Raw genomic sequence first — 25,679 nt, 5'->3', positions numbered from 1 at the left:
CGACTAACGTATGGAATAAACTGGGTTGTAAGAACCTGGGTGATTATCACGACCTGTACTTGAGGACAGATGTACTGCTGTTAGCCGACGTGTTTGAGAGGTTCAGGCGGACCTGTTTCAAGCAGTATAAACTCGACCCCGCATGGTATTACACCAGCCCAGGTCTGTCGTGGGACGCCTTGCTTAAAAAGACCGGAGTTAATTTGGAATTGCTCACAGATTACGACATGCACCTATTCATTGAGAAAGGCTTGCGAGGTGGGATTTCCATGGCATCCAAACGATACGCGAAAGCAAATAATCAATACGTGAAAGGTTACGATCCTAACAAACCAACCAATCACATTCTCTACCTCGACGCAAACAACCTGTACGGCTGGGCCATGAGCCAGTATCTACCTACAGGGGGATTCGAATGGGTACCCCACGTTGATGTTATGGGGGTTGCACCAGATTCGAACAAAGGGTATATCCTCGAGGTTGACTTAGAGTATCCCAAGGAATTACACACATCGCACAACAGCTACCCCCTGGCCCCCGAACGTATGAGGGTTAACCCAGACTGGATGTCTGAGTACCAACATAACTTGTCAGGTGGGCGTGTGACAGACGTTGAAAAACTCGTGCCTAACTTAATGAATAAGACCAAGTACATCGTTCACTATCGCAACCTACAGCTGTACCTGTCGTTGGGTATGAGGCTGACCAAAATACACAGGGTGCTCATGTTCGACCAGAGTCCATGGATGGAGCCCTACATCAGAATGAACACAGACCTACGAAAAAAAGCCACCAGTGATTTTGAGAAAAATCTCTACAAGCTCATGAATAACTCGGTGTTTGGTAAGACTATGGAAAACCTGAGGAAACGCGTAACCGTGAAGTTGGTTAGATCTAGTGAGGAAGACAAGCTCAGGAAATTGATAGCCAGTCCGGCATTCAACCGTAATAAAATATTTACAGACAACCTGGTTGCCATACACATGAAGAAAAGCCACATAAAATTCAACCGGCCTGTTTACGTGGGGATGAGCATCCTCGATTTATCCAAACACCTGATGTACGACTTTTACTACAACGAGCTCAAGAAACAGTACGGCGACAGGTGTGAAGTGCTGTACACTGACACGGATTCCCTGCTGATGGAGATTCGAACCGAGGACGTGTACGAGGACATGAAAAAACACCTCGATTTATACGACACCAGCGACTACCCTAAGACCCATACCCTACACAGTACTGTAAATAAAAAGGTCCTAGGTAAGATGAAGGACGAGTGTGCTGGCACGCCCATAGCCGAGTACATAGGTTTGAGACCTAAGATGTACTCCATACTGAAAGCCGACAATAGTGAGATCCGGAAGGCTAAGGGGGTTAAGAAGTATGTGGTGAAACAACACATCAAACACGCCAGATTCAAGGAAGCCCTGTTCAAGACCCGTACCTTTAGGCATAAAATGAACACACTTAGAAGTGATGGGCATAAGATATACGGACTGACTATAAACAAGACGTCCCTATCGCCTATGGACACGAAACGTTGGATAGCTATTGATGGTATAAACACATACGCGTATGGACATGAAAAAATTTGAGGCTATTTACTACAGCCCGCGTGGGTACTGGAAAGGAGCTAACGCAGTAGATAAGCTAGCTAAACTAGCGCGAGTACCCCCGGAGGAAGCCAAAGCGTGGCTTGAAAAACAAGCCCTGTGGCAGATCTATTTGCCGGCACCACGCTACGTGCCTAGAAGGAGGTTCGGTATTAACATACCTAATAGCATTCACCAGGCAGACCTACTGTTCCTACCCCACGATAAGAGGTACAAGTATGCCTTAACCGTAGTGGATGTAGCCAGTCGTTACAAGGAAGCCGAACCCTTGACCACGAAAGATTCGGCCCAGGTAGCCAGAGGATTCGAACGCATATACAAACGCAGCCCGCTGACGTGGCCAACAGAGCTGCAAGTTGACCCCGGACGGGAGTTCATGGGTGCCGTGTCACAACTGCTAGCCAAACACGATACAAAGGTCAGGCGTGGCACGGCCGGAGCCCATCGCAGCCAAGCCATAGTTGAGAGATTTAATAGGACTTTGGCTGAGCGCTTGTTCGGCTATCAGTATGCTAGGGAGATGGCCACCCCTGGAAAACGATCGACTGAATGGGTCACGAGGTTACCCAAGGTGGTGTCGGCAATCAACCATGAAGTCACCCGTCTCACCGGTAAGAAACCGGCAGACGCTATCAAACTAAAATCAATAGTTGCAGAGTCGGCCGCTCCATTGCGTGGGAAGGAGAAACAGATACCAGATAGGGCCCTAGTGAGGTATCTATACCAGCCGGGGGAACACGAGGGCGATAGCCGTAAGCGAGCCACCGATCCTATATGGTCAGTCAAAACTTACAACATAGATAAAGTGGATATAAAAGCCGACGAACCCAACTTATACTACTTGAGGGATGGGCCGGGTAGGGGGTTTGTAAGAGAAGAATTATTGATCGTACCGTACGGCACAGTGTTACCTCCTACCAAGGCACAGTAATTACCGCCAACTTTTTTGTAGTAGGGGTAATAGTAGCAAGAGCTAATGGCCCAACCAAAGCCTTATTTAGTAAATAAGGCTTTGTAGAGACATTTCTTGAAAGTGGTCCAGAACTATCATTCCCTATACTACTTCAATTCTTGTTGTTCCAAATTTCTTTTGTTATTTCTTCAAGCATGAGGTGAGGACCGCATCTCCTTTGTCTGACAAAGTAGCAGATGTCGATCAACGGTCAATCAGCCTTTTGGAGAGACTGTCAAAGACACATACAATATGGCTGCTTCCAGACATTGGCCGATCAGGTGCTGTCCATCTCCTCAAGGACAGAGAGACCGGGGTATGTTTGGTTCCACTAGTGTAGGTGAGAAGTCGACAGAGGGACCAGGATATGTCTGGTTCAAGTTATGTAGGTGTAGGTGAAATAAAGAGATGGAGAGAGGGACCAGGATATGTATAGGAGAAAACACACCTCCGAGGTTTTGGCAGACAATTTAAAACCGGAGGAGGAGGGAAATCCTGAGGACGGAGCCTCGATGGTTTCACATTGTCTGCCAAAACCGAGAAGTGTTTTCTCTAATATATATATACTGTCAATGATGGGTAATTACAATGTAGATGATCATTTGATGAAGCTACATAACAATAACTGAAGCGCGCGTGAAATAATTTAAAGACAGTAACTATAAGTAGATAATTTAACCCCTGCACCTTCGTCTGCCTGGTGGCTCTGCGGTAATGCATCTGCCTACAGATGAGAGAATTGCGGTTCTAATCCTGCAGTCTTACTAACGAAAAGTAAAGCTTGGGAAGCAGTCTTACTAACGGAAAGTAAAACCTGTCCCTCCAAAAACAAAAACCACAAATGCAGTTATTCGGGCAAAACAAGAGATGTGTAGATGTAGATGAAGTAAATAGATGGACAGAAGGACTAGGGTATGTCTGGTTCAAATTGTGTAGGTGTAGATGAAGTAGATGGACAGAAGGACTAGGGTATGTCTGGTTCAAGTTGTGTAGGTGTAGATGAAGTAAATAGATGGACAGAAGGACTAGGGTATGTCTGGTTCAAGTTGTGTAGGTGTAGATGAAGTAAATAGATGGACAGAAGGACTAGGGTATGTCTGGTTCAAGTTGTGTAGGTGTAGATGAAGTAAATAGATGGACAGAAGGACTAGGATATGTCTGGTTCAAGTTGTGTAGGTGTAGATGAAGTAAATAGATGGACAGAAGGACTAGGGTATGTCTGGTTCAAGTTGTGTAGGTGTAGATGAAGTAAATAGATGGACAGATGGACTAGGGTATGTCTGGTTCAAGTTGTGTAGGTGTAGATGAAGTAAATAGATGGACAGAAGGACTAGGATATGTCTGGTTCAAGTTATGTAGGCGTAGATGAAGTAAATAGATGGACAGATGGACTAGGATATGTCTGGTTCAAGTTATGTAGGTGTAGATGAAGTAAATAGATGGACAGAAGGACTAGGGTATGTCTGGTTCAAGTTATGTAGGTGTAGATGAAGTAAATAGATGGACAGAAGGACTAGGGTATGTCTGGTTCAAGTTATGTAGGTGTAGATGAAGTAAATAGATGGACAGAAGGACTAGGGTATGTCTGGTTCAAGTTGTGTAGGTGTAGATGAAGTAAATAGATGGACAGAAGGACTAGGATATGTCTGGTTCAAGTTATGTAGGTGTAGATGAAGTAAATAGATGGACAGAAGGACTAGGGTATGTCTGGTTCAAGTTATGTAGGCGTAGATGAAGTAAATAGATGGACAGATGGACTAGGATATGTCTGGTTCAAGTTATGTAGGTGTAGATGAAGTAAATAGATGGACAGAAGGACTAGGGTATGTCTGGTTCAAGTTGTGTAGGTGTAGATGAAGTAAATAGATGGACAGAAGGACTAGGGTATGTCTGGTTCAAGTTGTGTAGGTGTAGATGAAGTAAATAGATGGACAGAAGGACTAGGGTATGTCTGGTTCAAGTTGTGTAGGTGTAAATGAAGTAAATAGATGGACAGAAGGACTAGGGTATGTCTGGTTCAAGTTGTGTAGGTGTAAATGAAGTAAATAGATGGACAGAAGGACTAGGGTATGTCTGAAGTAAACAGATGGACAGAAGGACTAGGGTATGTCTGGTTCAAGTTATGTAGGTGTAGATGAAGTAAATAGATGGACAGAAGGACTAGGGTATGTCTGGTTCAAGTTGTGTAGGTGTAGATGAAGTAAACAGATGGACAGAAGGACTAGGGTATGTCTGGTTCAAGTTATGTAGGTGTAGATGAAGTAAACAGATGGACAGAAGGACTAGGGTATGTCTGGTTCAAGTTGTGTAGGCGTAGATGAAGTAAACAGATGGACAGAAGGACTAGGGTATGTCTGGTTCAAGTTATGTAGGTGTAGATGAAGTAAATAGATGGACAGAAGGACTAGGGTATGTCTGGTTCAAGTTGTGTAGGTGTAGATGAAGTAAACAGATGGACAGAAGGACTAGGGTATGTCTGGTTCAAGTTATGTAGGTGTAGATGAAGTAAACAGATGGACAGAAGGACTAGGGTATGTCTGGTTCAAGTTGTGTAGGCGTAGATGAAGTAAACAGATGGACAGAAGGACTAGGGTATGTCTGGTTCAAGTTATGTAGGTGTAGATGAAGTAAATAGATGGACAGAAGGACTAGGGTATGTCTGGTTCAAGTTGTGTAGGTGTAGATGAAGTAAACAGATGGACAGAAGGACTAGGGTATGTCTGGTTCAAGTTGTGTAGGTGTAGATGAAGTGAACAGATGGACAGAAGGACTAGGGTATGTCTGGTTCAAGTTGTGTAGGTGTAGATGAAGTAAACAGAAGGACTAGGGTATGTCTGGTTCAAGTTATGTAGGTGTAGATGAAGTAAACAGATGGACAGAAGGACTAGGGTATGTCTGGTTCAAGTTGTGTAGGTGTAGATGAAGTAAACAGATGGACAGAAGGACTAGGGTATGTCTGGTTCAAGTTGTGTAGGTGTAGATGAAGTAAAGAGATGGACAGAAGGACTAGGGTATGTCTGGTTCAAGTTGTGTAGGTGTAGATGAAGTAAACAGATGGACAGAAGGACTAGGGTATGTCTGGTTCAAGTTGTGTAGGTGTAGATGAAGTAAACAGATGGACAGAAGGACTAGGGTATGTCTGGTTCAAGTTGTGTAGGTGTAGATGAAGTAAATAGATGGACAGAAGGACTAGGGTATGTCTGGTTCAAGTTGTGTAGGTGTAGATGAAGTAAACAGATGGACAGAAGGACTAGGGTATGTCTGGTTCAAGTTGTGTAGGTGTAGATGAAGTAAAGAGATGGACAGAAGGACTAGGGTATGTCTGGTTCAAGTTGTGTAGGTGTAGATGAAGTAAATACATGGACAGAAGGACTAGGGTATGTCTGGTTCAAGTTGTGTAGGTGTAGATGAAGTAAATAGATGGACAGAAGGACTAGGGTATGTCTGGTTCAAGTTGTGTAGGTGTAGATGAAGTAAACAGATGGACAGAAGGACTAGGGTATGTCTGGTTCAAGTTGTGTAGGTGTAGATGAAGTAAACAGATGGACAGAAGGACTAGGGTATGTCTGGTTCAAGTTGTGTAGGCGTAGATGAAGTAAACAGATGGACAGAAGGACTAGGGTATGTCTGGTTCAAGTTATGTAGGCGTAGATGAAGTAAATAGATGGACAGATGGACTAGGATATGTCTGGTTCAAGTTGTGTAGGTGTAGATGAAGTAAATAGATGGACAGAAGGACTAGGATATGTCTGGTTCAAGTTATGTAGGTGTAGATGAAGTAAATAGATGGACAGAAGGACTAGGGTATGTCTGGTTCAAGTTGTGTAGGTGTAGATGAAGTAAATAGATGGACAGAAGGACTAGGGTATGTCTGGTTCAAGTTGTGTAGGTGTAGATGAAGTAAAGAGATGATCAGAGCAAGGGGGATATGTTGCAAAAAAAACCCAATAATGGGTAGAAGAGGAGAATTTGTGTCTTAGAGACAGGGATTGAAATAGGCTTGTGTTGTATCCTGACAGAAAAGATTTAGACTTTGGGGCATTGTACGTCATGCCCAGTGCTGTGTACAGTATCGCCTTGTATTTCGTGGGAACCTCAATGCAGCAGAAGATAGTGACCAGGTCCTTGTCCCAGCATGGCTGTAAGAGAGAGACATGTTCATGTCATGCACGGAACTGAATAAGGTCCAGTACAGATGTTGTTAGTACAAGGGAGACATACATGGTACTGAACAAGGTCCAAGACAGATTGTTTGTCCTTGTTTTCAAAATAAATGGTTTGAACTGAGGTTGATGTGACAATGTGTTCCAGTCTTTTGTGGTGCGTCGGTCTAGTCAGCGTGACTCCCTGGCATTGTCAGTGCAGCATCAGCAGGAGAACTGCTCCAGTGTTGACCACTACATCATCGAGAGTACCAGCCATGGACTGAGGCTGCAAGGCTCTGCCCACTACTTCTCATCCATACCTTACCTCATTGAGTTCTACATCTGCTGCAAGTCAGTACATGCAGCCCTATTCTCATCTCACTAGCCAACACTGAAATGTTGAAATCAGCTTAAACATATTATGTGCCAAAATACAAACTTCAAAGCTATTGGTTTACATTTATTATGGATTCAGCACTTGAAAGTGTGTTGAGTAGTCATTATATCATCTTTGAGAACTGAATTCTCTGAAGTATTTTCTCTATCAGCATGGTACATGAACAAACAAGTAACATTTCATCACAGAATATTCAACTTAATGATATTACTTTGAAGTTTGTTAAAGCAAAATTCATTGATGGTGGTATGGTGTGTCCACAGGGAAGAGCTCTCTGAGCTGCTTGTCCTTCCAGCGGTCATCATGAGAGCAAGGTCACCTAAAGAATTGTCTTCCCTTGCACTCTTAGGTCAAGGTGAGTTCAAAGTTCAACTTTTGCAAACATGCCTTTTTAGCAATATTTTTCTGCAAAATTTGGTAGAAATACGAACCAGAACCTAAAGTGGTGCTTTTGCTAAGTATAGGTATTTGCGATTTATCATTTTTTCAGTTTCCATGGAAACGTTTCAGACTTTGTCTCAAAAGTGAGAGGGGTGTTTCGTTTACAGAGCACATCTCAAAAACTTTGTAATATCTATCAGCAACACTTACATTTGGTTGATATGTGTGGTAGATCCCAAAGTGGTGCCTTTTGCCCTTTACAGCTTTTTGTGAATAATTGTTTTCTCTGTTTCCATAGAAACGTTTCAGATTTAATCTCAAAATGGAGGGATGAGCTTCGTTTCCTGAGCAAAACTAAAAATACGTTCAATATTTTCACTGCAAAACTTGGGAGAAATCTGTGGCAGACCACAAAATGGTGCCTTTTGCTATGTACAGGTTTTTATGATTTATTATTTTCTCGGTTTCCATGGAAATGTTTCAGACTTGGAGGGATGGGGGGAAAATGGAGGGATGGGCTTCGTTTCCGGAGCGGAATTCAAAAACCATTCAGTATTTTTCGCAAAACTTGTTACATACATCAGTCAGAAGTGGTAGCTTTTTTGGAACTTACAGGTTTTCTTGATATATTATTTTCTCGGTTTCAATAGAAATGTTTCGGACTTAGTCTCAAAATGAAGGGATGGGCTTTGTTTCCGGAGCAGAACACAAAATCCATTCTTTATTTTCTGCAAAACTTGGTAGCTATACCAATCAGAAGCTAAAATGGTGCCTTTTGGTATTTATAGGTTTTTGTGAGTTCTTACATTCTTGGTTTCCATGAAAACAATTCAAACTTTGTCTCAAAAGTGAGAGGTGTATTTCATTTCTGAAACACATCTCAAAATGTTCCTAATATCTGTCAGCAAAACTTGGTAGATACCGGTATATGTGCCAGACCCCAACATGGTGCCTTTTGCTGTTTACATTGTTTTGGCATTTTTATTTTTCCCAGTTTCCACTGAAACAATTCTGACTTAGTCTCAAAATGGAGGGATGGGCTTCGTTTCCAAAGCACAACTCGAAAACCATTTCATGTCTTTCAACAGGTCTTGGCAGATATATGAGACAGATCTTGAAGTGGTGCCTATTGCTGTTTACAGATATATGGCATTTATATTTCTTCATGACTTCCATGGAAACAATTCAAACTTAATCTAAGAAGACATTAAGTAACTGTCAGATGATTTGTCCTTTCAAATGTGTGTGGGCCGGGGCTACATGTCATCTTCTGATGACTCTTGTCCATGATTTCCATTGAAACGATTCAAACTTAGTTTAAAAAACATTAAGTAACTGTCAGATGATTTGTCCTTTCAAATATGTTGGGGCCAGGGGATATGTCATCTTCTGATGACTCTTGTTTGTTTTTGTCTTCAGTAATATTTCAGTAATCTTCTCCCTTAGAATAGAACAGGCTTTCCATATTAGTAGCTTTTCTATCCCATGCCCATTATCTTCAATAATTAATAAAGTTTGTTACTTCAAGATTGATGGAAGATTGAAAACAGTATTCAGTGACACAGTGAGTTGAATGTCAAGACTAATCTTTGAATGTGAGTTTGCATATTACATATCTTACCAGACTTCTGGCAGTCTCCTGTTTCCCGACACAACAGTTCTGACAGCTTGGCTGGGACACCAGTCTTACACAAGTCTAGCAGTGAGCCAATCAACATCACACGACCGACATCCAGTTTCCCTCCAGAGTTACCAGCCAAGGTGGACAACTTCTATCTTTTTGTTTCCTTTTCTGCTTCTTTCTTTCATTTATCTATATAATTTATATTTTGTAGTCATTAAGTTTAAGGTGATTTAACTAAATTGATTTAATTTTTTTCTGTTTAGAGTATTTTGTTTTTATTTAAGGTGAAGAGTGCTGTACCGTCTGCTTCCTTGGGTGATTTCTCCAAGTTTATAATTGATCAGAAACATGCCCGAATTGCTCAGGAGACACCACCTATACCAGCAAAGATGGGGGAAGGCACTAGTGTGGAGACAAGTGAAAAAGACAGGGAATGTTGTTCGCATCAAGACCCTGTACCTGCATTAAGCAAACCATCAGGAAACGACAGTGAGGCCTCACCCCACTTACATGCTTCAAAGGAACAGGTCTCAAAAAGGTCACACACTCATCCTCGATCTTCCGACAAGGGCAAATCAAGTCTTTACTTCACAACATCTCTTGACCTCCTTCACATCCCAGAGACAAGCTACTTCCGGAGCAGTTTGGAGGACAAGATGAGCGACTATGAGGACATCTGGAAGAACTCGATGTGTGAGAGTGACAGTATAAAGAACAACATGAAGTGCAACATGTGGACTCAGACTCAGGATGGGTTTGGTCAGGACATTCTGCGGGTGCACAATGACATCAGCCCAACCCATAATGAGTCAGGGATATCAACTCTCTCTTCCAGTGGAGGATCACTCCCGAAGAACAATGTCCACAAGGCTATAGCTATGAGTTCTTCCCAAAAGTCCAAGCATGTGTCATCTGAACTGACGATGAAAGTTAATTTGGGGCACAGTGTAAGGGCTGATACTTACTCTATGTCCCATGTTCAGAAGTGTCAACAGCAGATGATGGATGTCCAGGGGCACCCACGACTGAGTGTGCCCAGAAAAGAGTCACCCAATTCAAAGTCAGCACCTAAAACTAAACCACCTCCTTTGCCTAATTTGTCACGGATTAAATCTTCATCTACATCGTCTCTATCAACACTGGTTCATTCACCCATCTATGCTGAACCAGCAGATGCTGTCAACTGTGGGCACCCAGTTAGTGTACGAATCAGGCGACGTTCAGCACCATCATACAGTCCCAAGAATGGGCCTGATTTGTTGATTGTTCCTACAGCCCATCTGGTTCCAAAAGTATCACAGCAGCCAAAGCTGGAGACCATCCTATCACCACGGAATGTCCCAACCTCAGACATGATATCAGACTCCAGCAGTTTTGTCTTCAGTTTCGGTTGTGAAAAAACTCAAGAAATCAAGGTTGCTGAGACCAGGAGTAGCAGACGTGCGATTTGTCGCAGTCAGAGCATGAAAACAGACACAAAGCAGGAGACCCACAAGGTGACAAGGCAGAGGAGTTTAAAGGAGAGGTTTGCTCGGTTAAAAACTGACATGTTGAAATTTCGTACATCAGACAATAACAAAAGTGCTGTTTCAACTACTGAATTTGACAGGCATCAATTGCGGGATGAGAGTAGAATTGATGATGCTCTCTTCTCTCTGGAAGACTTGGAAACTACTTCTGGGAAAGTGGAAAGTCCACCGCTAAATAAATTCCCTGTGTACAAGAAGCAGACATCACTAGACAATAGAACATCCTGTTTGTCAGAATCATCAACAGTGCAAGACATGATCTCATGTGCTCATCCAGAGTTTAGTGTCCTCCCACTCCGCCCCCTCACCATCCGCAACGTCAAGTGTGTGTCTGAGTATGACAACCTGGCTGCCTACACCCCGGCATCTGTCACAGCAAGCACTGCAGGCACAGTATTTTGTAGACCATGGGATGATTCCCAACTGGAGAAGATATTGCACACACACAATGGTGCTCTGCAGCCTGCCATGAATGCTGAGGAACGTGTGCAACGCTGGCAAGAAAAGACTCAATGTGACAGGAATACTGTATCAACCAATCAGAGTGTGAGTACTTGCCATGTGTCTGATATGCCTAGTGCAGATTCCAAACCCAAGACAGTCATCAAGATGCCTCATCGAGATCAGTCATGGATGAATGCAAGTGTTTCTGCACATCAGACTCCGGTTGCGTTTACAACAGATTCGTTACAAAGTGCACATGTAAATGTTGCCCTTGACGGCACCGTGGGAGGAATTATCCTTGATCCTTCAGATGATGACGAAGTGATCACAGACAATCTTAGTGAAGTCATTAATTCAGATCTACGGGAGCGGTTACGACCAATTGTTTGTAAGTGTCATTGCTGTATTCTTAACGTGTCATTGCTGTACCCTCTAACCTTATCACAGCACTGTCTACCATCAGTACTGTAGTGTCTACCCTTATCACTGTAGTGTCTAACCACATGACAGTACCATCTACCATCGGTGTGGAATGGGTCTTCAACAACCCAAGCTAGCCTCTAAAGGCGACCATTGCATGGGGTGGATAGGATAACAGGATTGGATGGTCAGACTTGCTGACTTGGTTGATACTGTCATCAGTTCCCAATTGCACAGGTCGATGCTCATGTTTTTGATCATTGGGTTGTCTGGTCCAGATTTGATTAATTACAGACTGCCACTATACAGCTGGAATATTGCTGAGAGTGGCATGGAGCTAAACTCACTCACTCACTGTACATTACATAACTGTACTGCCTACCCTTATTACTGTACCGTCTGCCATCATTGCTGTACCATCTACCCTCATCACTGTACCATCTTCCTTCATCACTTTATTGTCTACCCTCATCACTGGACTGTCTATCCTCTTCACTGTACTGTCTACTCTCATTACTGTACCATCTACCCTTATCACTCTGCTGTCTACCCTCATCACTGCACTGTTTACCCTCATTGTACAGTCTGCCCCAGTCAGATTTCAGGATGTGCTTGATTTATAACTTACCTTACCATAGGTCTTATGCATATTACCTCAAGCTTCGCTAGAAGAGATCAGAGAGTTGTTGATTCGCCATTCCCTAGATGGCTACCTCATGTAATCTACGAATGTAGTCACCGAAGTGACGTGATCTTCCCACTCGCGCAAGCGCGAACAATCCAAAAATCACTTTTACTTCTAACGTTCGTCTGTTCGGACGTGTTTGGTTTGCTTAGTTTACCTACTTTGTGGTTCAATAAAGTTGTTTCCTCACGGGTAGGTATGGTTTGTATCCCTTAGGTGTGCATGTTAAGGTAAGTAATCATTTAACTGCACTTACATTGCTACCTCGTGTAGTTTTGTTCTCTCACTTCGGGGTGGGTTCGCCCGCATCGTGTGTGAGTGCTGCATGGCGTCCGTGGGGGTATTATATCTTGCTGGTTTTTCTTCCTCCATGTGGTTTTCCATGTCGATTAGTATTTTTGCCCGTGTTTCACTGCATGTCCCCGGAACCACCTCGCTCAGATTCCATCGTGGATCTGTTTTCATCCAGATGCCTTGTCACATCCGGAAGTCCAGAGGTTCCTGCACTCCCTCCTGACGCCCGGTGCTGCTGCGATGCCAGCGACTATCCCGACACCAGCGCCTATGCCTACACCAGCGCCTGTGCTTACGCCAGCACCTATGCCTCCGCCAGTGCCTATGCCAGCACCTGTGCCTACACCAGCGCCTATACCTACGCCAGCGCCTATCCCGACACCAGCGCCTATGTCTACACCATCGCCTGTGCTTACGCCAGCACCTATGCCTGCGCCAGCGCCTATGCTAGCGCCTGTGCTTACGCCAATGCCTATGCCTACGTCAGCGCCTATCCCGACCCCAGCGCCTATGCCGTAACCTGTGCCAGCGCCTGCACCATACTGTATACCCAGGGTGTTGCATACGTTGTCCAGGGAAGAGGTTTTGCAACGACAGTTGGATGAAGGGCGCAAGGTCATGCTCCAGGTTCCCTGGGAGTCGGCGATCCTGTACCCTCCACAGTAGTCTCTGTCGGCCCTCTCGGTCAAGCTCACGGTCCCCGCAACGCCCTTTGAATGAGGACTCTCGCTTTACTACCAGGTGAAGACGTTGCTTGCGCTCCCAGTCCATAGCACCTCGGCGCTCCTCTAGATCTCGGCGTTTGCGGTCACCGGAACCACCTTGGATCCCGTCCAAGGAATCTGGTGCTCATGCATCGACTTCGTCTTCTACACTGCGGCGTGATTCGAATTCCGTGTACTGGGAGGACCTGGAGGAACAGGTTTTTTGCCCGTACTTCGACGAGGAGGCTGGAGGCGACGGCGATGGTGATGGCACTTAACTACCCTTATCAGTTGTCTTCGAGTGGATTGCTGACAGGTTACAGGACTGCCCTTCACCTTGCGGTCTTTGTGAAATTGTCATCTAATCCGAATTTCAAAGCGTGTAAGTTCAGGAAGTCAGATAACAATATACACAGCCTGGTTTTCGCGGACAGCGTGGCTGTCCTGGATGAATCTCTGTAGCAGTTATTGGGCTCCTTGCAGCTCTCTTACAGAGTGCAGGATTCTAAGCGGGTGGCCATTGAGACTTAACTCAAGCGGATGCTTAAGCCGTTGTCTGCGCTGGTGTCAGCTACCTCGATGGCGGTGATGGACTGGTCTGAAGACAACACCTCGATGATCAATCACCTTACCAGGTATTCCTATGCCGGTAGGCAGGAGACTGGGTGTCCTTTGGAGGGACTGGTCGCATCCTCGAAGATCCTTACATTACAATTTGTCTACATCAGCTTCAAGCGGAGAAAGTTCTTTACATGCTTGACTCATTTTGTCACAAAGATTTTTCGAGACAACAACAAAGTGCCATGCCTAACTACACCTCTGATTACAAGAGAGGACGGCATTTATCTTCGGGTAAAATTCCAACACATCTACCTGAAAAGCAATTTGTCTACGTCAGTTTCAAGCAGTGGAAGGGTTTTCGCGCGCTTTACTAATTTATACACGTGCTCGCCAAACAGCATGGTTACAGTCAAGCCTACAGGCTAGCAGGGTATCGCCGTTTACAAGATTTCAAGATGATCAGTTATCTGCTACACCGGTGACGTCACATCTACATTTTGATTGGTCCCCAAGTGACAACGCCCTTCAAAGTATCCAGGGACGTTACATCTACAATCTGATTGGTCATCGAGGGACCAATTCTAGTGTTAGGAAGTTGTCTGCAGTGACTTACAGTCATTTTACGATGGGAAGATGTCGTTTACACTCTAGACTAGCAGTCTACAGCAGCATTGGATTTCTCTAGTGAACATAGAGATCCTCAAGTAGTCTCAACGCTGCCTGTCAGGAGGCTTGCAGTGATGTATGGCAGTTTCTGATCGGACAGACAGCCAGCTATAAACAGACTTCATTGCAATGTCAACACATTAATAATGAACAGCATGGTCGGTCTGAAGTCGAAGAATGACGCATCTTCACGGCTTACAAGCTTATCTTGAGAGAGGTGGACTTCATTATCAGGCTGTTAAGTCAGCTTGGATGTCTTGAGAATCTAACTACACGGGATTTGATTCTTCACATCGCCGTAACAGGTTCGGGGGACATAGTTCAAGGTGATGTTATAAACAAGCTGTACTCTGTCCGTTATCACTATGTCAGTGATAATGTCTACTCGATTTGCTCACGTCACCTTAGGATATGATCAGACGTAGACGTAGACGCGCCTGGACCCATCTGTGAAAGTCTTGAGGGCCAAGGGGTACACATCTCAAGTGGCGAAGTTAATCGCCCAGGAGCACAGGATTTCCACTCAGTCACTTTATGGACCTGCAGGCGTGGGCGATCGATGTGACGTCCCTGTCATGGGAAGGTCTGGACGCTTACACGTTTCCACCACCAGCCCTTCTCTCAGAAGTGGTCGCCAAGGTCAAGCAGACTCAGAACCTGCGACTGCTTTTGGTCGCGCCTTGGTGGCCAGCTAGGCCATGGTTCCCCGACCTGCGTCGTCTCGCCAGCGGAGAGTCGTACCAGCTCCCAGATTAGTTTCGTCTGCTTCGACATCCGCACAGTCGGCAGCTTCATCCGGACCCGCTGAGATTTCATCTTCACGGTTGGGTCATCTGCAGAAGGCATTGAGAGTTAAGAGCTACTCCTCGAGCGCGGCAAGCGTCCTAGCTTGTGCGCATCGTATGTCCGCTAGGTCCTTATATGACGACAAGTGACGCTCATTTGAGAGTTTTTGTGCTCAAGATCGCAAGATCCTATGACAGAGTTTTTAGTGAACTTCCTCCTGTTCCTGCATAACTGCAAGCATCTTAGAGGCAGTACCTTGGGGACTTATCTGTCAGCTTTGTACTCCTTCTTGGCGATTAAAGCGGATAAACAGATTTCCAAGGTACCAGAGCTTATTGCGCTACTCAAGGCCTTCAAATTGGAGGACCAGAAAGTTAAGCATCGTCCTACAACATCTTAGAGGACCTCCGTATGAGCCTTTAGAGGAAGCCTCCTACATGTATTTGTCTAAAAAGACGGTCTTCCTTCTAGCGTTGGCTACCGCGGCTAGAGTTAGTGGAATTCATGCCCTGGACGTCACACAGGTTCGCTTTGAGCAGTCAAGGCATGGACGAGCCCACTTGGGTCTCCTGTGAGATTTTGTGGCCAAGAATCAGGTCCCTGGACAGCCAGACAGGCTGTTCTCCATTCCTCCGTCATCTTCAGTCTTGGGACAACATGACTTGGAGGAGGTGCTGCTGTGTCTCGTTCGAGCCCTCAGATGTTACATCCAGAAGTTGGCTTCTAAGAGACGTTCCCATAAAAGACTGTTCATCCCACTTTCGACTACCTGCAAAGGGGAGGTGAACAGGAACAGTCGCCTTATGGCTTCGATCTACGATCCTGACGACTTTTGATGCCAAGCATCTACCTCATCTGGTGGCGAACAACCCACACGAGATCAGAGCATTGGCATCTACCATGGCCCTCCTTGGAAATTGCACAGTGCCACAAACTATGGAAGGCTGCTTTTGGAAGTCGTCTACTGCCTTCGCATCCAACTACCTGAGGGACTTGGCAGTTGAGGACATGGAGGGACTACAGTCTTTCAGTCCCTTGGTGGTTGTACAGCAACTTACCCGGCCGGCCGCCCATGAGGTAATAACACTGTTACTTTCCGTTGGTCTTAAGATTAACCTCACCCTCGGGGTGTATCGGTTTTTTCTTTGGAGTTCCCTTGGGTTACTCTTTGTCTACTTCCAGGTTTGTCCTGTGACTATTGGCATGGGTCTCCCAGGTTCTCCTAATGCATGTGCACTGGTTGCTGAGGGATGGTCCTTTGGAGTCCACACCACCATCCATTTGTTGAAGCCATATGCATAAGACCTATGGTAAGGTAAGTTAAAAATTTATTAAAATCTAAATATTTTAGATATTTAAATACTTACCTTACCATAGGGCGGTGACTCCCTCCCAACGCTGGATGCTCCTCCCCACTCTGGACTCTTCGGACCTTCCTGTTGCCAGTAAAAGTGATTTTTGGATTGTTCGCGCTTGCACGAGTGGGAAGATCACGTCACTTCGGTGACTACATTCGTAGATTACATGAGGTAGCCTTCTAGGGAATGGCGAATCAACGACTGTCTGATCTCTTCTAGCGAAGCTTGAGGTAATATGCATAAGACCTATGGTAAGGTAAGTATTTAAATATCTATAATATTTACATTTTAATAAATTTGTGCCTTTTGACAAGAATTTTATTTTGGCAATGTTTTCTTCTTAACTGGTATGCTTGCACAAAATGTAACATGATATGTAATCATTATAATCCTGGTGAAAAAATTGGGGGATAAAACCAAGAACATGCACCCTTGCCCAATTGAGGTGCACTGGAACCACATGACTTGTCACTTTCTCAATGTTTGCTCAGTGTGAAATGGTTTCTTTAACTGTTCTGTTCATTAGAGTCTTCCCATCGAAATTATGTAGGTCATGTAAAGTGTTAGGCATGGATATTGTATTTTTGATAATCAAATCATATACACTGTCTATTTTTCATGTATGGCATTAAGTTCTTGGCGTAATTATACATTGTGACTTCAAGACTTGCAAAGATTAGGTGTTAATGAGATCAATTCAGATGCCAAGAATCCTGGATGAAGGTCATTTTTGTCCCCTCAGCATGTAATGCTGTGGGATATAGTCAACACGTCGTCAGTCTGTCTGTCACTCCATCAGTCCATCCATCCGTTATCATTTTGTTTCCAGACCATAACTCAAAAACCGTTCAATGTTTTTAGACCAAAATTGATAGATACAATAATCTGAACCTATGGTTGTGCCTTTTGCTATTTACAGATTTGTGGGATTTTTATTTGTTTTTGTTTTTCCATGAAACGTTTTGGTCTTAGTCTATTGGTGGGGATGGGCTTTGTTTCCGGAGCAGAATTCAAAACCGTTCAATATTTTTCTGCAAAACTTGGTAGACATATCAGCCAGAACTTAAAGTGGTGCCTTGTGCTATGTAAATGATTTTGTGATTTATTTTTTCGTTTCAAAATGGAGGGATGGGCTTCGTTTCTGGAGCAGAATGTCTGTCAGTAAAACTTGGTAGATATGTGTGGCAGACCCCAACATGGTACCTTTTGCTATTTACAGGTTTTTGTGATTTATCATTTTCTGGGTTTCCATAGAAACGATTCGGACTTAGTCTCAATATGGAGTGATGAGCTTCGTTTCCAGAGCACAACTCAAAAACCATTTGATATCAACAGATCTTGGCAGATATTTGAGTCAGATCCTGAAGAGGTGCCTTTTGCTACAGATATATGGCCTTTATATTTTTCATGATTTCCATAGAAATGATTCAGACTTAGTCTAAAACTCATCAAGTAACTGTAACTTTCAAGTATGTGTGGGCGGGGGGGGATGTCTTCTGATGACTCTTGTTCTAGTATACAGAACGTGAAGGACATGTACTCAACTACTGACACAGGAGCATAGAGCCAGGTTTCTCATGAGCTGATCATGCAACTTAGTTTTAGCTTTCTACAAAAATCTTCAATTCACAACCAGATCAGTGATTTTGAAAGCAAAGCAACACACATTCCAGGAGCATCAGTTGTGCTAGCATACCAGCCAAACCATGTCAACAGAATGGATGCTCCATATCAAAGCTTTTCTATCCACACAGGAGCAGGATTGGGTGTTCATATGTTCATATCTTACTGAAGATTTTTCAAAGAACTTTAAACTGATTCTGACTTGAACCGCACTGAGCATCAAGAATGGTTTCCACACCTGGTGGAAACCAACAAATACTTCCAAACTAATCAAATTGAATTCAACATCCTACATTCAGAACAGCTTCATCCCTGTCAGAAACTTAGGTCTGGAACATAGTATACACAGCATTACTGAATGAGGATAATCAGGTACAGCAATCTGTTTCATTCTTCACAGATCTTCCATGATAATGGAAGAGCTTTGGTCAGTTTGCAAGATCTGAGGATGAGATACAGCTACATTGCTGAAGAAGCTAATTACTTGTCATCTCAGCCGGGGTTAAACATAAGACTGTGTCTGGCGGCACTGTTTTGTGTGACAACTATGGTCAAAAGGGATAATGTCACAGCAGTTCTGCTTCCTCTTCTGGCACCTTGCATCAGCAGAAGAGGCTTTTCCATTTAGGTTCTAAACCAAGTACTTACAGCTTACTAGTTACTTTAACTTCCAACACACAATGTTTTTCTTTAGTCAACGTGAAAATGGAGAGGTTATTTAATCCTCTTTCAGGGAACACTACTACCGAACTGTCTCCTCCATTAGCTTCTAGTCCACAAGACATTATAGTCATATAACCTCCACCCTAGCCCTCTATGGCAGAGCGAACAGAAATCACCAAAGATCACATTAAAAGTCAGGTTACTGTGCCATAAAGACAAGTGAAAGCATATTACCCCAGTTATACAGTACAACTCAGGGCATCAGTGGCACAATTTGTTCAAGCAGGTGACAGATTACACATTTGGTTTGAGCCCACCACCTATTGTTCAAACAATAACAATGTGTCAGGTTAAGAAAGAGTATGTAGACTGAAAATATCAATAAATATTTATCCTGATTTATACACTAGCTTTCATCCCCATCTGTCCCCGCTTATATTTAAAAATCCCTTTTGGACCATTAAATTTTTAACATACCTTACCATAGGGCTTATGCATATTACCTCAAGTATCGTTTAGAAGAGATCAGACAGTCGTTGATACGCCATTCTACCGAATGGCTACCTCATGTATCGACGAGTGTATAGGAACGGAAGTGACGCGATCTCACTACTGGCACATATGCGAACAATCAAAACTTCACTTTTACTTAAATCGTCCCACACGTCAGACGTGTTTTCATTTGATTTTTGCTACTGTTTGATATTAAAGTTGTTTTTGCACTGGTAGGTATGGTTTTTCTACTGTTTTTCCCTTAGTGGTGGTGAAGTTTGCAGTAATTTAACTTCACTTACCTGGCTACCTCGTGTCTTTGACTCACATCGTTATATTCAGCTCTCCCTTGTTATTTGTCTCATTTCTTCGTACATGTGGGTAACGGTTGGTCTCCAAACTGTTTCCTTTGCCAGTGTGCTTTGCTATGTGTATAACTTGGGTTTTTTATCCATTTTATCGCTGTTCTTTGTATGCCTTGCGTGTTTCAGTGGGGGCAGCCATGTTGGTTTCTCTCTGTTGTCTCGTCGTTAGGGCGTGCTCATTTGTTCTACAGGGGTGTTGCTCTATTTTCTACTATGTTAACCATTTCTTTATGGCGTGGTTTTCAATTTTGTTAGCTTTTTCTGCATGTTGCAGCTTTATGATGACTTGACAATTTTGCACACTCTGTGAGCACTGCCATCATTGTTTATCTCTTACTGTACAGGAATTCAAGGCCTACTTATCGGCTAAGAAGAAACGTTTTTCTCAGAGAAAACGGAAAATGTCGTCCCCAGCTTCTTTGCTGTTTTCACAATCTTCGCTTGCACAGACACCGGATAACCAACCATCACCATCACCTTTGGACCCGATGCCTGGATTGCAGCGCCCTTCGGATTCATTTGTTGATCTTTCTCACCCAGACGTCCTCACTCACTTGGAGGTACAGAAGTTGCTGAGAACCCTGCTACACTCGAGCGCTGACCCAGCGCCATCATCGGCATTGATTGCTACGCTATGTTCTACGCTCCCGACGCGACGCTGATGCCTGTAGCTGCACCCTTGGATGATACATTGTCCACAGCAGCAATGCCAACACCTATTACGACGCCATCGCTTTCGTCTGCCACTTCCCTATCCCCTTCTGTGACACTATTCCCAAGCGCATGCCTACCGCTACTATCTCTCGGGAAGAGATGCTCTATCAGCAGCTTATGGAGGAGCGTACTCGCTCAAATACTCCAAGATTCCGTCGTGGCTCCAAAAGCCATCGTCATGGTTACCGGCATCGCTCCCGTTCTCGATCTCTTTCCCCTCGTTGTTTGTCAGATAGGGATCAATGTTCCAGATCACCGACTTATTCTAGATGCCAAAGCAGTTCTAGGACACCGTCATCTCATCGTTCACAGAGGCGCCTCAAATCATGCTCCCCTGACACTCGTCTATGTGCTGATATGGAGCCTCAGTCATCTACCTCAACGGCTGGCCACCGGCATCACAGTCACTTGGTTTCTTGGGACGACATTGAGGAAAGGTTTTTCTCTCCAGACAATAATGACGATGCTCCTGACTCAGATGATAGCGGCACTTATTTACTTCCTTCAGCGGTCTATGACTGGATCGCTGACAGGCTTCCAGACTGTCCCTCCCCGTCTCCTGGTACAGACGATCAGAAGGCAATACAGTTTTCGCCAGAACTACTTATTCCCCTACATCCAATGGTGGCAGACGCGATTGCTTCCTTGGATGCGGATTTTGCTAAGTGGTCCCTGTCATCTACGATCAAGACACCAACATCTAAAAAGAGCGATTATAAGATACACAGTTTAGACTTTGCAGTCAGTGGAGCGGCTCACAACGAATCACTGAAACGGTTGACAAGTTCGCCACAGAATTCATACAGAGTTCAAGACTCCAGATTGTTGTCCACTGACACAGAGTTGAAAAAGAATGCTTATACCCATTTCAGCTTTGGCGTCTGCAACGTCGGCAGCCACCTGGGATCTTACGGAAGGGAATGCCTCTCGGGTGGATCACTTGTCGACACTATTTTAGTGGCAGGACAAAGTTCTGTATGACTTGTGGGGCGCACCTGTTGGCTCTTGCGAAGACGACAGCAGTTCCACACTGCAGTTTTCTTGACCTTGTAACTGGCTGGAAGAGTTTAAGCGTAAGCTGTTTAGGGCACCTTTCTCATCCCGATAGCTATCCATCTATCTATGATGGACAGCCCCATGCACCTGAGCACTCCCGGGAGCCTCCTACCACACCCAGCAGAGCGCCCCTACTCTGCACGTTGGTTTGGTCCAGTGCAACTGGGACCTCCCACCCCTAGTTGTCCCGATGCGACCCACTCCTGCAGGCGGGAGATTAGGGATCTTTTGGAGGAACTGGACATTTCTAGAAGATCTGTGCGTTACCAGCATCCTTTGGACCGGTTACAAGCTTCCTCTTACCGTGTCGCTGCCTCTGACATCGACGCCCCAGTCACGTGTGTATTCTCCAACCCGAAGTGTACTTCTAACCGAGAGCATTCAAGCGTTTTTAAACAAGAACGCTATAGAGACAGTGCGAGACACCCAACAGTCCCCGGAGTTCTACTCACCCATTTTCCTCATACCCAAGAAGGATTCTGGGAAAATGCGCATGATACATAACATGGCAACGTTAAACAGGCTGTACCTTAATGACCCACCGCACTTCCGCATGATCTCTCTGGGACAACTGCGGGCCACGCTCAGGCCCAGGTCATGGCTAGCCAGTCTAGACCTGCAGGACACTTATCTCTATGTCCCGATTTACTGGCCGCACAGGAAGTTCCAGCAGTTTGTGTTCGACAACAGTCACTACCAATGGAAGGTACTCCCATATGGCATTTCCACGGCCCCGTGGCTATTCACTCGTATCACACTGATCACCCGTTTTCTACATCTCCGGAATATCGATTTTGATCCTTAAATAGATGACTGTCTTCTCAATCATGGCTACGCAGACAGTTGCACGCATCTCCTCGAACAACTGGGATGGATTGTCAACAGAGAGAAGTCCCATATGGAACCATTCCAGGAGTTGACGTTCATCGGGGGCCTGTTTCTGACTCACTCCAACCTTGTCAGAATCCCAACAGCGCGTTGGGACAAGCTAGCTGCCTTCGCGGATCGTGGACTCACTCAGCCGATGTCTCTCAGGGAGTGGCAGTCCCTGCTAGGCCTTCTCACGTCGGCTCAAGACCTGACGCTACGGGGTCGTCTGATGCTTCGGCCGTTTCAGCACTTTCTCCTTCCGTACATACAAGCCGACGACCTTCGACGATCAAGTTCCCTCTGCCAGACCATCTTCACCGGTATCTTCGATGGTGGACTCTAGAGTCAAACATTTGTGTCGGCATCTCCTTGACAGACTTGAAACCTGACCACGAACTCTTTGTCGAGTTCCCTTCTATGTTTGGGCACTCACCTCAATGGTCAGACAGTCTCAGGGCTGTGGTCTGATGTCTAACGCAGGTGGCATATCAACAGCCTGGAGTTTCAAGCGGTCATTCTCGTGGTTCAGCATTGGATGTCAATTTTGCAGAACACATGGCTACTGATAGCTTCCGACAATTCCACGGTCGTCTGGGTGATTCGGAATCGGGGCACCACAGGATCTTGACGGGTGTTGGAGCAGATGTTTCAGCTGGCCAACATTCCCGATGATGGCAATGTCCGAGTTCAGGTTCGTCACATCCCGGGATGCAGAAACGTACTGGCAGACGCCCTGTCCAGACCCGGCAGACCATCGAGTGGATGTTACACCCGGAGGCATTTCGTCTGTTGTGTCAACAACATGGTCAGCCGCTCATCGACGTGTTCGCGACAAGCCTCAACAATCAACTTCCCTTGTACATGTCCCCCGTACCGGATCCACTGGCTTAGGCGACAGACGCCACATCCCTGTCATGGGAAGGGCTGGATGCGTATGCGTTCCCTCCACCAGTACTTCTACTAGTGGTGGTGGCCAAGATCAAAGGCCGCAGTTACTCCGTCATCCACACAGCCGTCTCCCCCATCCTGATCCAGTTCACATCTGGACCATTTGCAGAAAGCTTTAAGAGCTAAGGGTTATTCTACTCAGGTGGCAAAGGTCATTGCGTGTGTGCACTGGGTATCTACGACATCTCTTTACGACAACAAGTTGATGTCATTTGAGAAATTTTGTACTCTTAAGAAGCAGAATCTGTTGTCAGCTTCTCCTCAGTTTCTGGCAGAATTTTTTCTATGCTTAAGAAAATCTAAACACTTGCGAGGTAGTACCATTGCGACGTATTTATCAGCACTGAACTCTGTTTTAGCAGTCAAGTGCGACCGGCAAGTTTCCAAGGTGCCAGAACTCCTCGCCTTGTTAAAAGCTTTTTGGTTGGAGGATCAAAAAGTGAACTTTCGTCCTGCTGCCGGGGATTTGAACATTGTTTTAGACCATCTCCAGGGCCCTCCTTATGAACCCTTGGAGCAAGTGTCTTTTGAGAACCTTTCAAAGAAGACAGTTTTTCTGTTGGCGCTAGCCACTGCAGCTAGGGTTAGTGAAATTCACACTTTGGATGTCACCCGTGTCAAGTTTGAGCAGACTCCGCATGGTCGGGCTTAGGGCTCTTATGGGATTTTGTCGCAAAGAATCAGCTCCCTGTACAACGGGACAGATTGTTTTCCATTCCTCCATTGTCAACCATTGTAGGCTCTCAGGACTCTGAAGAACTACTTCTTTGTCCTGTGCGGGCATTGAAAATATACATTTTCATGTCAGGATCTAGAAGATGGACTCGGAAAAGACTGTTTATTCCATTTTCTGCGTCAGTAAAAGCAGAAGTGTCCAGGAATACAATAGCATTGTGGTTATGGGCCACTATTCTGCCAGCAACCCACATGAAATTCGAGCTTTGGTGTCCACCATGGCTTTGCACAGGAATTGTTCTGTTCCAGCAGTTATGGAAGGATGTTTTTGGTGATCTTCCACAGTTTTCGCAAGCCATTACATTCGGGATGTTGCTGTCGAAGATGTGGAGGGATTGCAGTCTTTCGGGCCTTTGGTGGTAGCTCAGCAACTCACCTGACCTTCCACCCACTAGGTAATTATGAATTTCTTACCTTGGCGTCTTAAGGAGGTGTGTGGTTTGGTGAAATGTTTTCATAGTTGCTTGTTTGGAGTTGGTTTTACTGAGGATTACTATCTTTCTCTCATTCCAGTTGTCAGCTAGCCTCCTCGGTTTTGCCTTTATTCCGACAAGATTGATTCATCATTGCTTGGTCCTCTGAAGTCCGACACCGCCATCCTATCTGTCAAATTCTTATGCATAAGCCCTATGGTAAGGTAAGTTAAAAATGTATTAAAATCTAAATATTATAGATATTTACATACTTACCTTACCATAGGGAGGTTACACCCACCCAACGATGGATGTTTTTTCCTCCCCACTCTGGACTTCTTTGGACTCATTTCATTTTCAGTAATAGTGAAGTTTTGGATTGTTTGCGCATGTGCGAATAGTGAGATAGCGTCACTTCCGTTCCTATACACTCGTCGATACATGAGGTAGCCATTCGGTAGAATGGTGTATCAACAATTGTCTGATCTCTTTTAAGCATTGCTTGAGGTAATATGCATAAGTCCTATGGTAAGGTAAGTATGTAAATATCTAAAATATTTAGATTTTAATAAGTATTAAAAAAAGAGAGAGTGACTAGTGCACTGGATTTGGGATGTTGTCTTTTTTTAATATATTTTTGGGTTTTCTTGATGACAAGGACAATTTACTTAAAATAGAGATAGTCAAAGCTCCTAAACCATCAAATATTTTTTGTCAAAACTCTCAATCTGTTCAGCTTTTAGAAATGTCAGCATTTTCATGTTTTCTTGTTTCTCTGTTCTAGCTCAGTCATCGTGGCATAGTAGCACCTCCAACCCTGGGGGCAACATCCGCGAATACATCTTCCGCCTCTCTGTTGACCACAACACAACATTTGGCAGCACCATCGACAATTTCATCCAGTGTACACTTGAAAGTCAGGAACGCAACCCACACCATGTCATGCGCAATGTGAGTACAAACAGCCATGTCACGAACAGTGGGAGTGCATATAGTCACATCATAAACAATGAGAGTGCATATGGTCACCTTACAAACAATAAGGGCACATGTAGTCACGTCATGAGCAATAGGAATACATATAGTCACTTCTTGCATTGTGTTGATGGCAACTGTTGTGTTGTAGGTGCGGCAGTTCATGACAGGAATCAAGAACTACCTGGTGAAACATGGAGAAGGGGAGTTGGAAGGACTCATAGAGAGAGAGAGAACCAGGGTGAGTAGCCATGGTTGTAGTCCAA

The 25,679-nt window shown here is 44.7% G+C and overlaps 1 protein-coding gene across 3 annotated transcripts in view; it reads left to right on the top strand.

The window, feature by feature from the left end:
* LOC137270055 (protein sprint-like) overlaps window positions 1–25,679 on the top strand; it is a 120,507-nt gene that overhangs the window by 82,012 nt on the left and 12,816 nt on the right. For all 3 annotated transcript variants that reach the window (XM_067803864.1, XM_067803865.1, XM_067803866.1), the window contains 7 exons: window positions 2,720–2,881; window positions 6,877–7,061; window positions 7,371–7,462; window positions 9,113–9,249; window positions 9,397–11,473; window positions 25,223–25,389; window positions 25,565–25,654. In XM_067803864.1, the coding sequence (XP_067659965.1) occupies window positions 2,720–2,881; window positions 6,877–7,061; window positions 7,371–7,462; window positions 9,113–9,249; window positions 9,397–11,473; window positions 25,223–25,389; window positions 25,565–25,654 (2,910 nt within the window). The remainder of the gene's footprint in view (window positions 1–2,719; window positions 2,882–6,876; window positions 7,062–7,370; window positions 7,463–9,112; window positions 9,250–9,396; window positions 11,474–25,222; window positions 25,390–25,564; window positions 25,655–25,679) is intronic.

This window comes from Haliotis asinina, unplaced genomic scaffold, assembly GCF_037392515.1.
Source record: "Haliotis asinina isolate JCU_RB_2024 unplaced genomic scaffold, JCU_Hal_asi_v2 scaffold_27, whole genome shotgun sequence".
Lineage (NCBI taxonomy): Eukaryota > Metazoa > Mollusca > Gastropoda > Lepetellida > Haliotidae > Haliotis > Haliotis asinina.
Note: the sequence above shows the minus strand (reverse complement) of the source record. Positions and strands in the feature narration are given on the sequence as shown.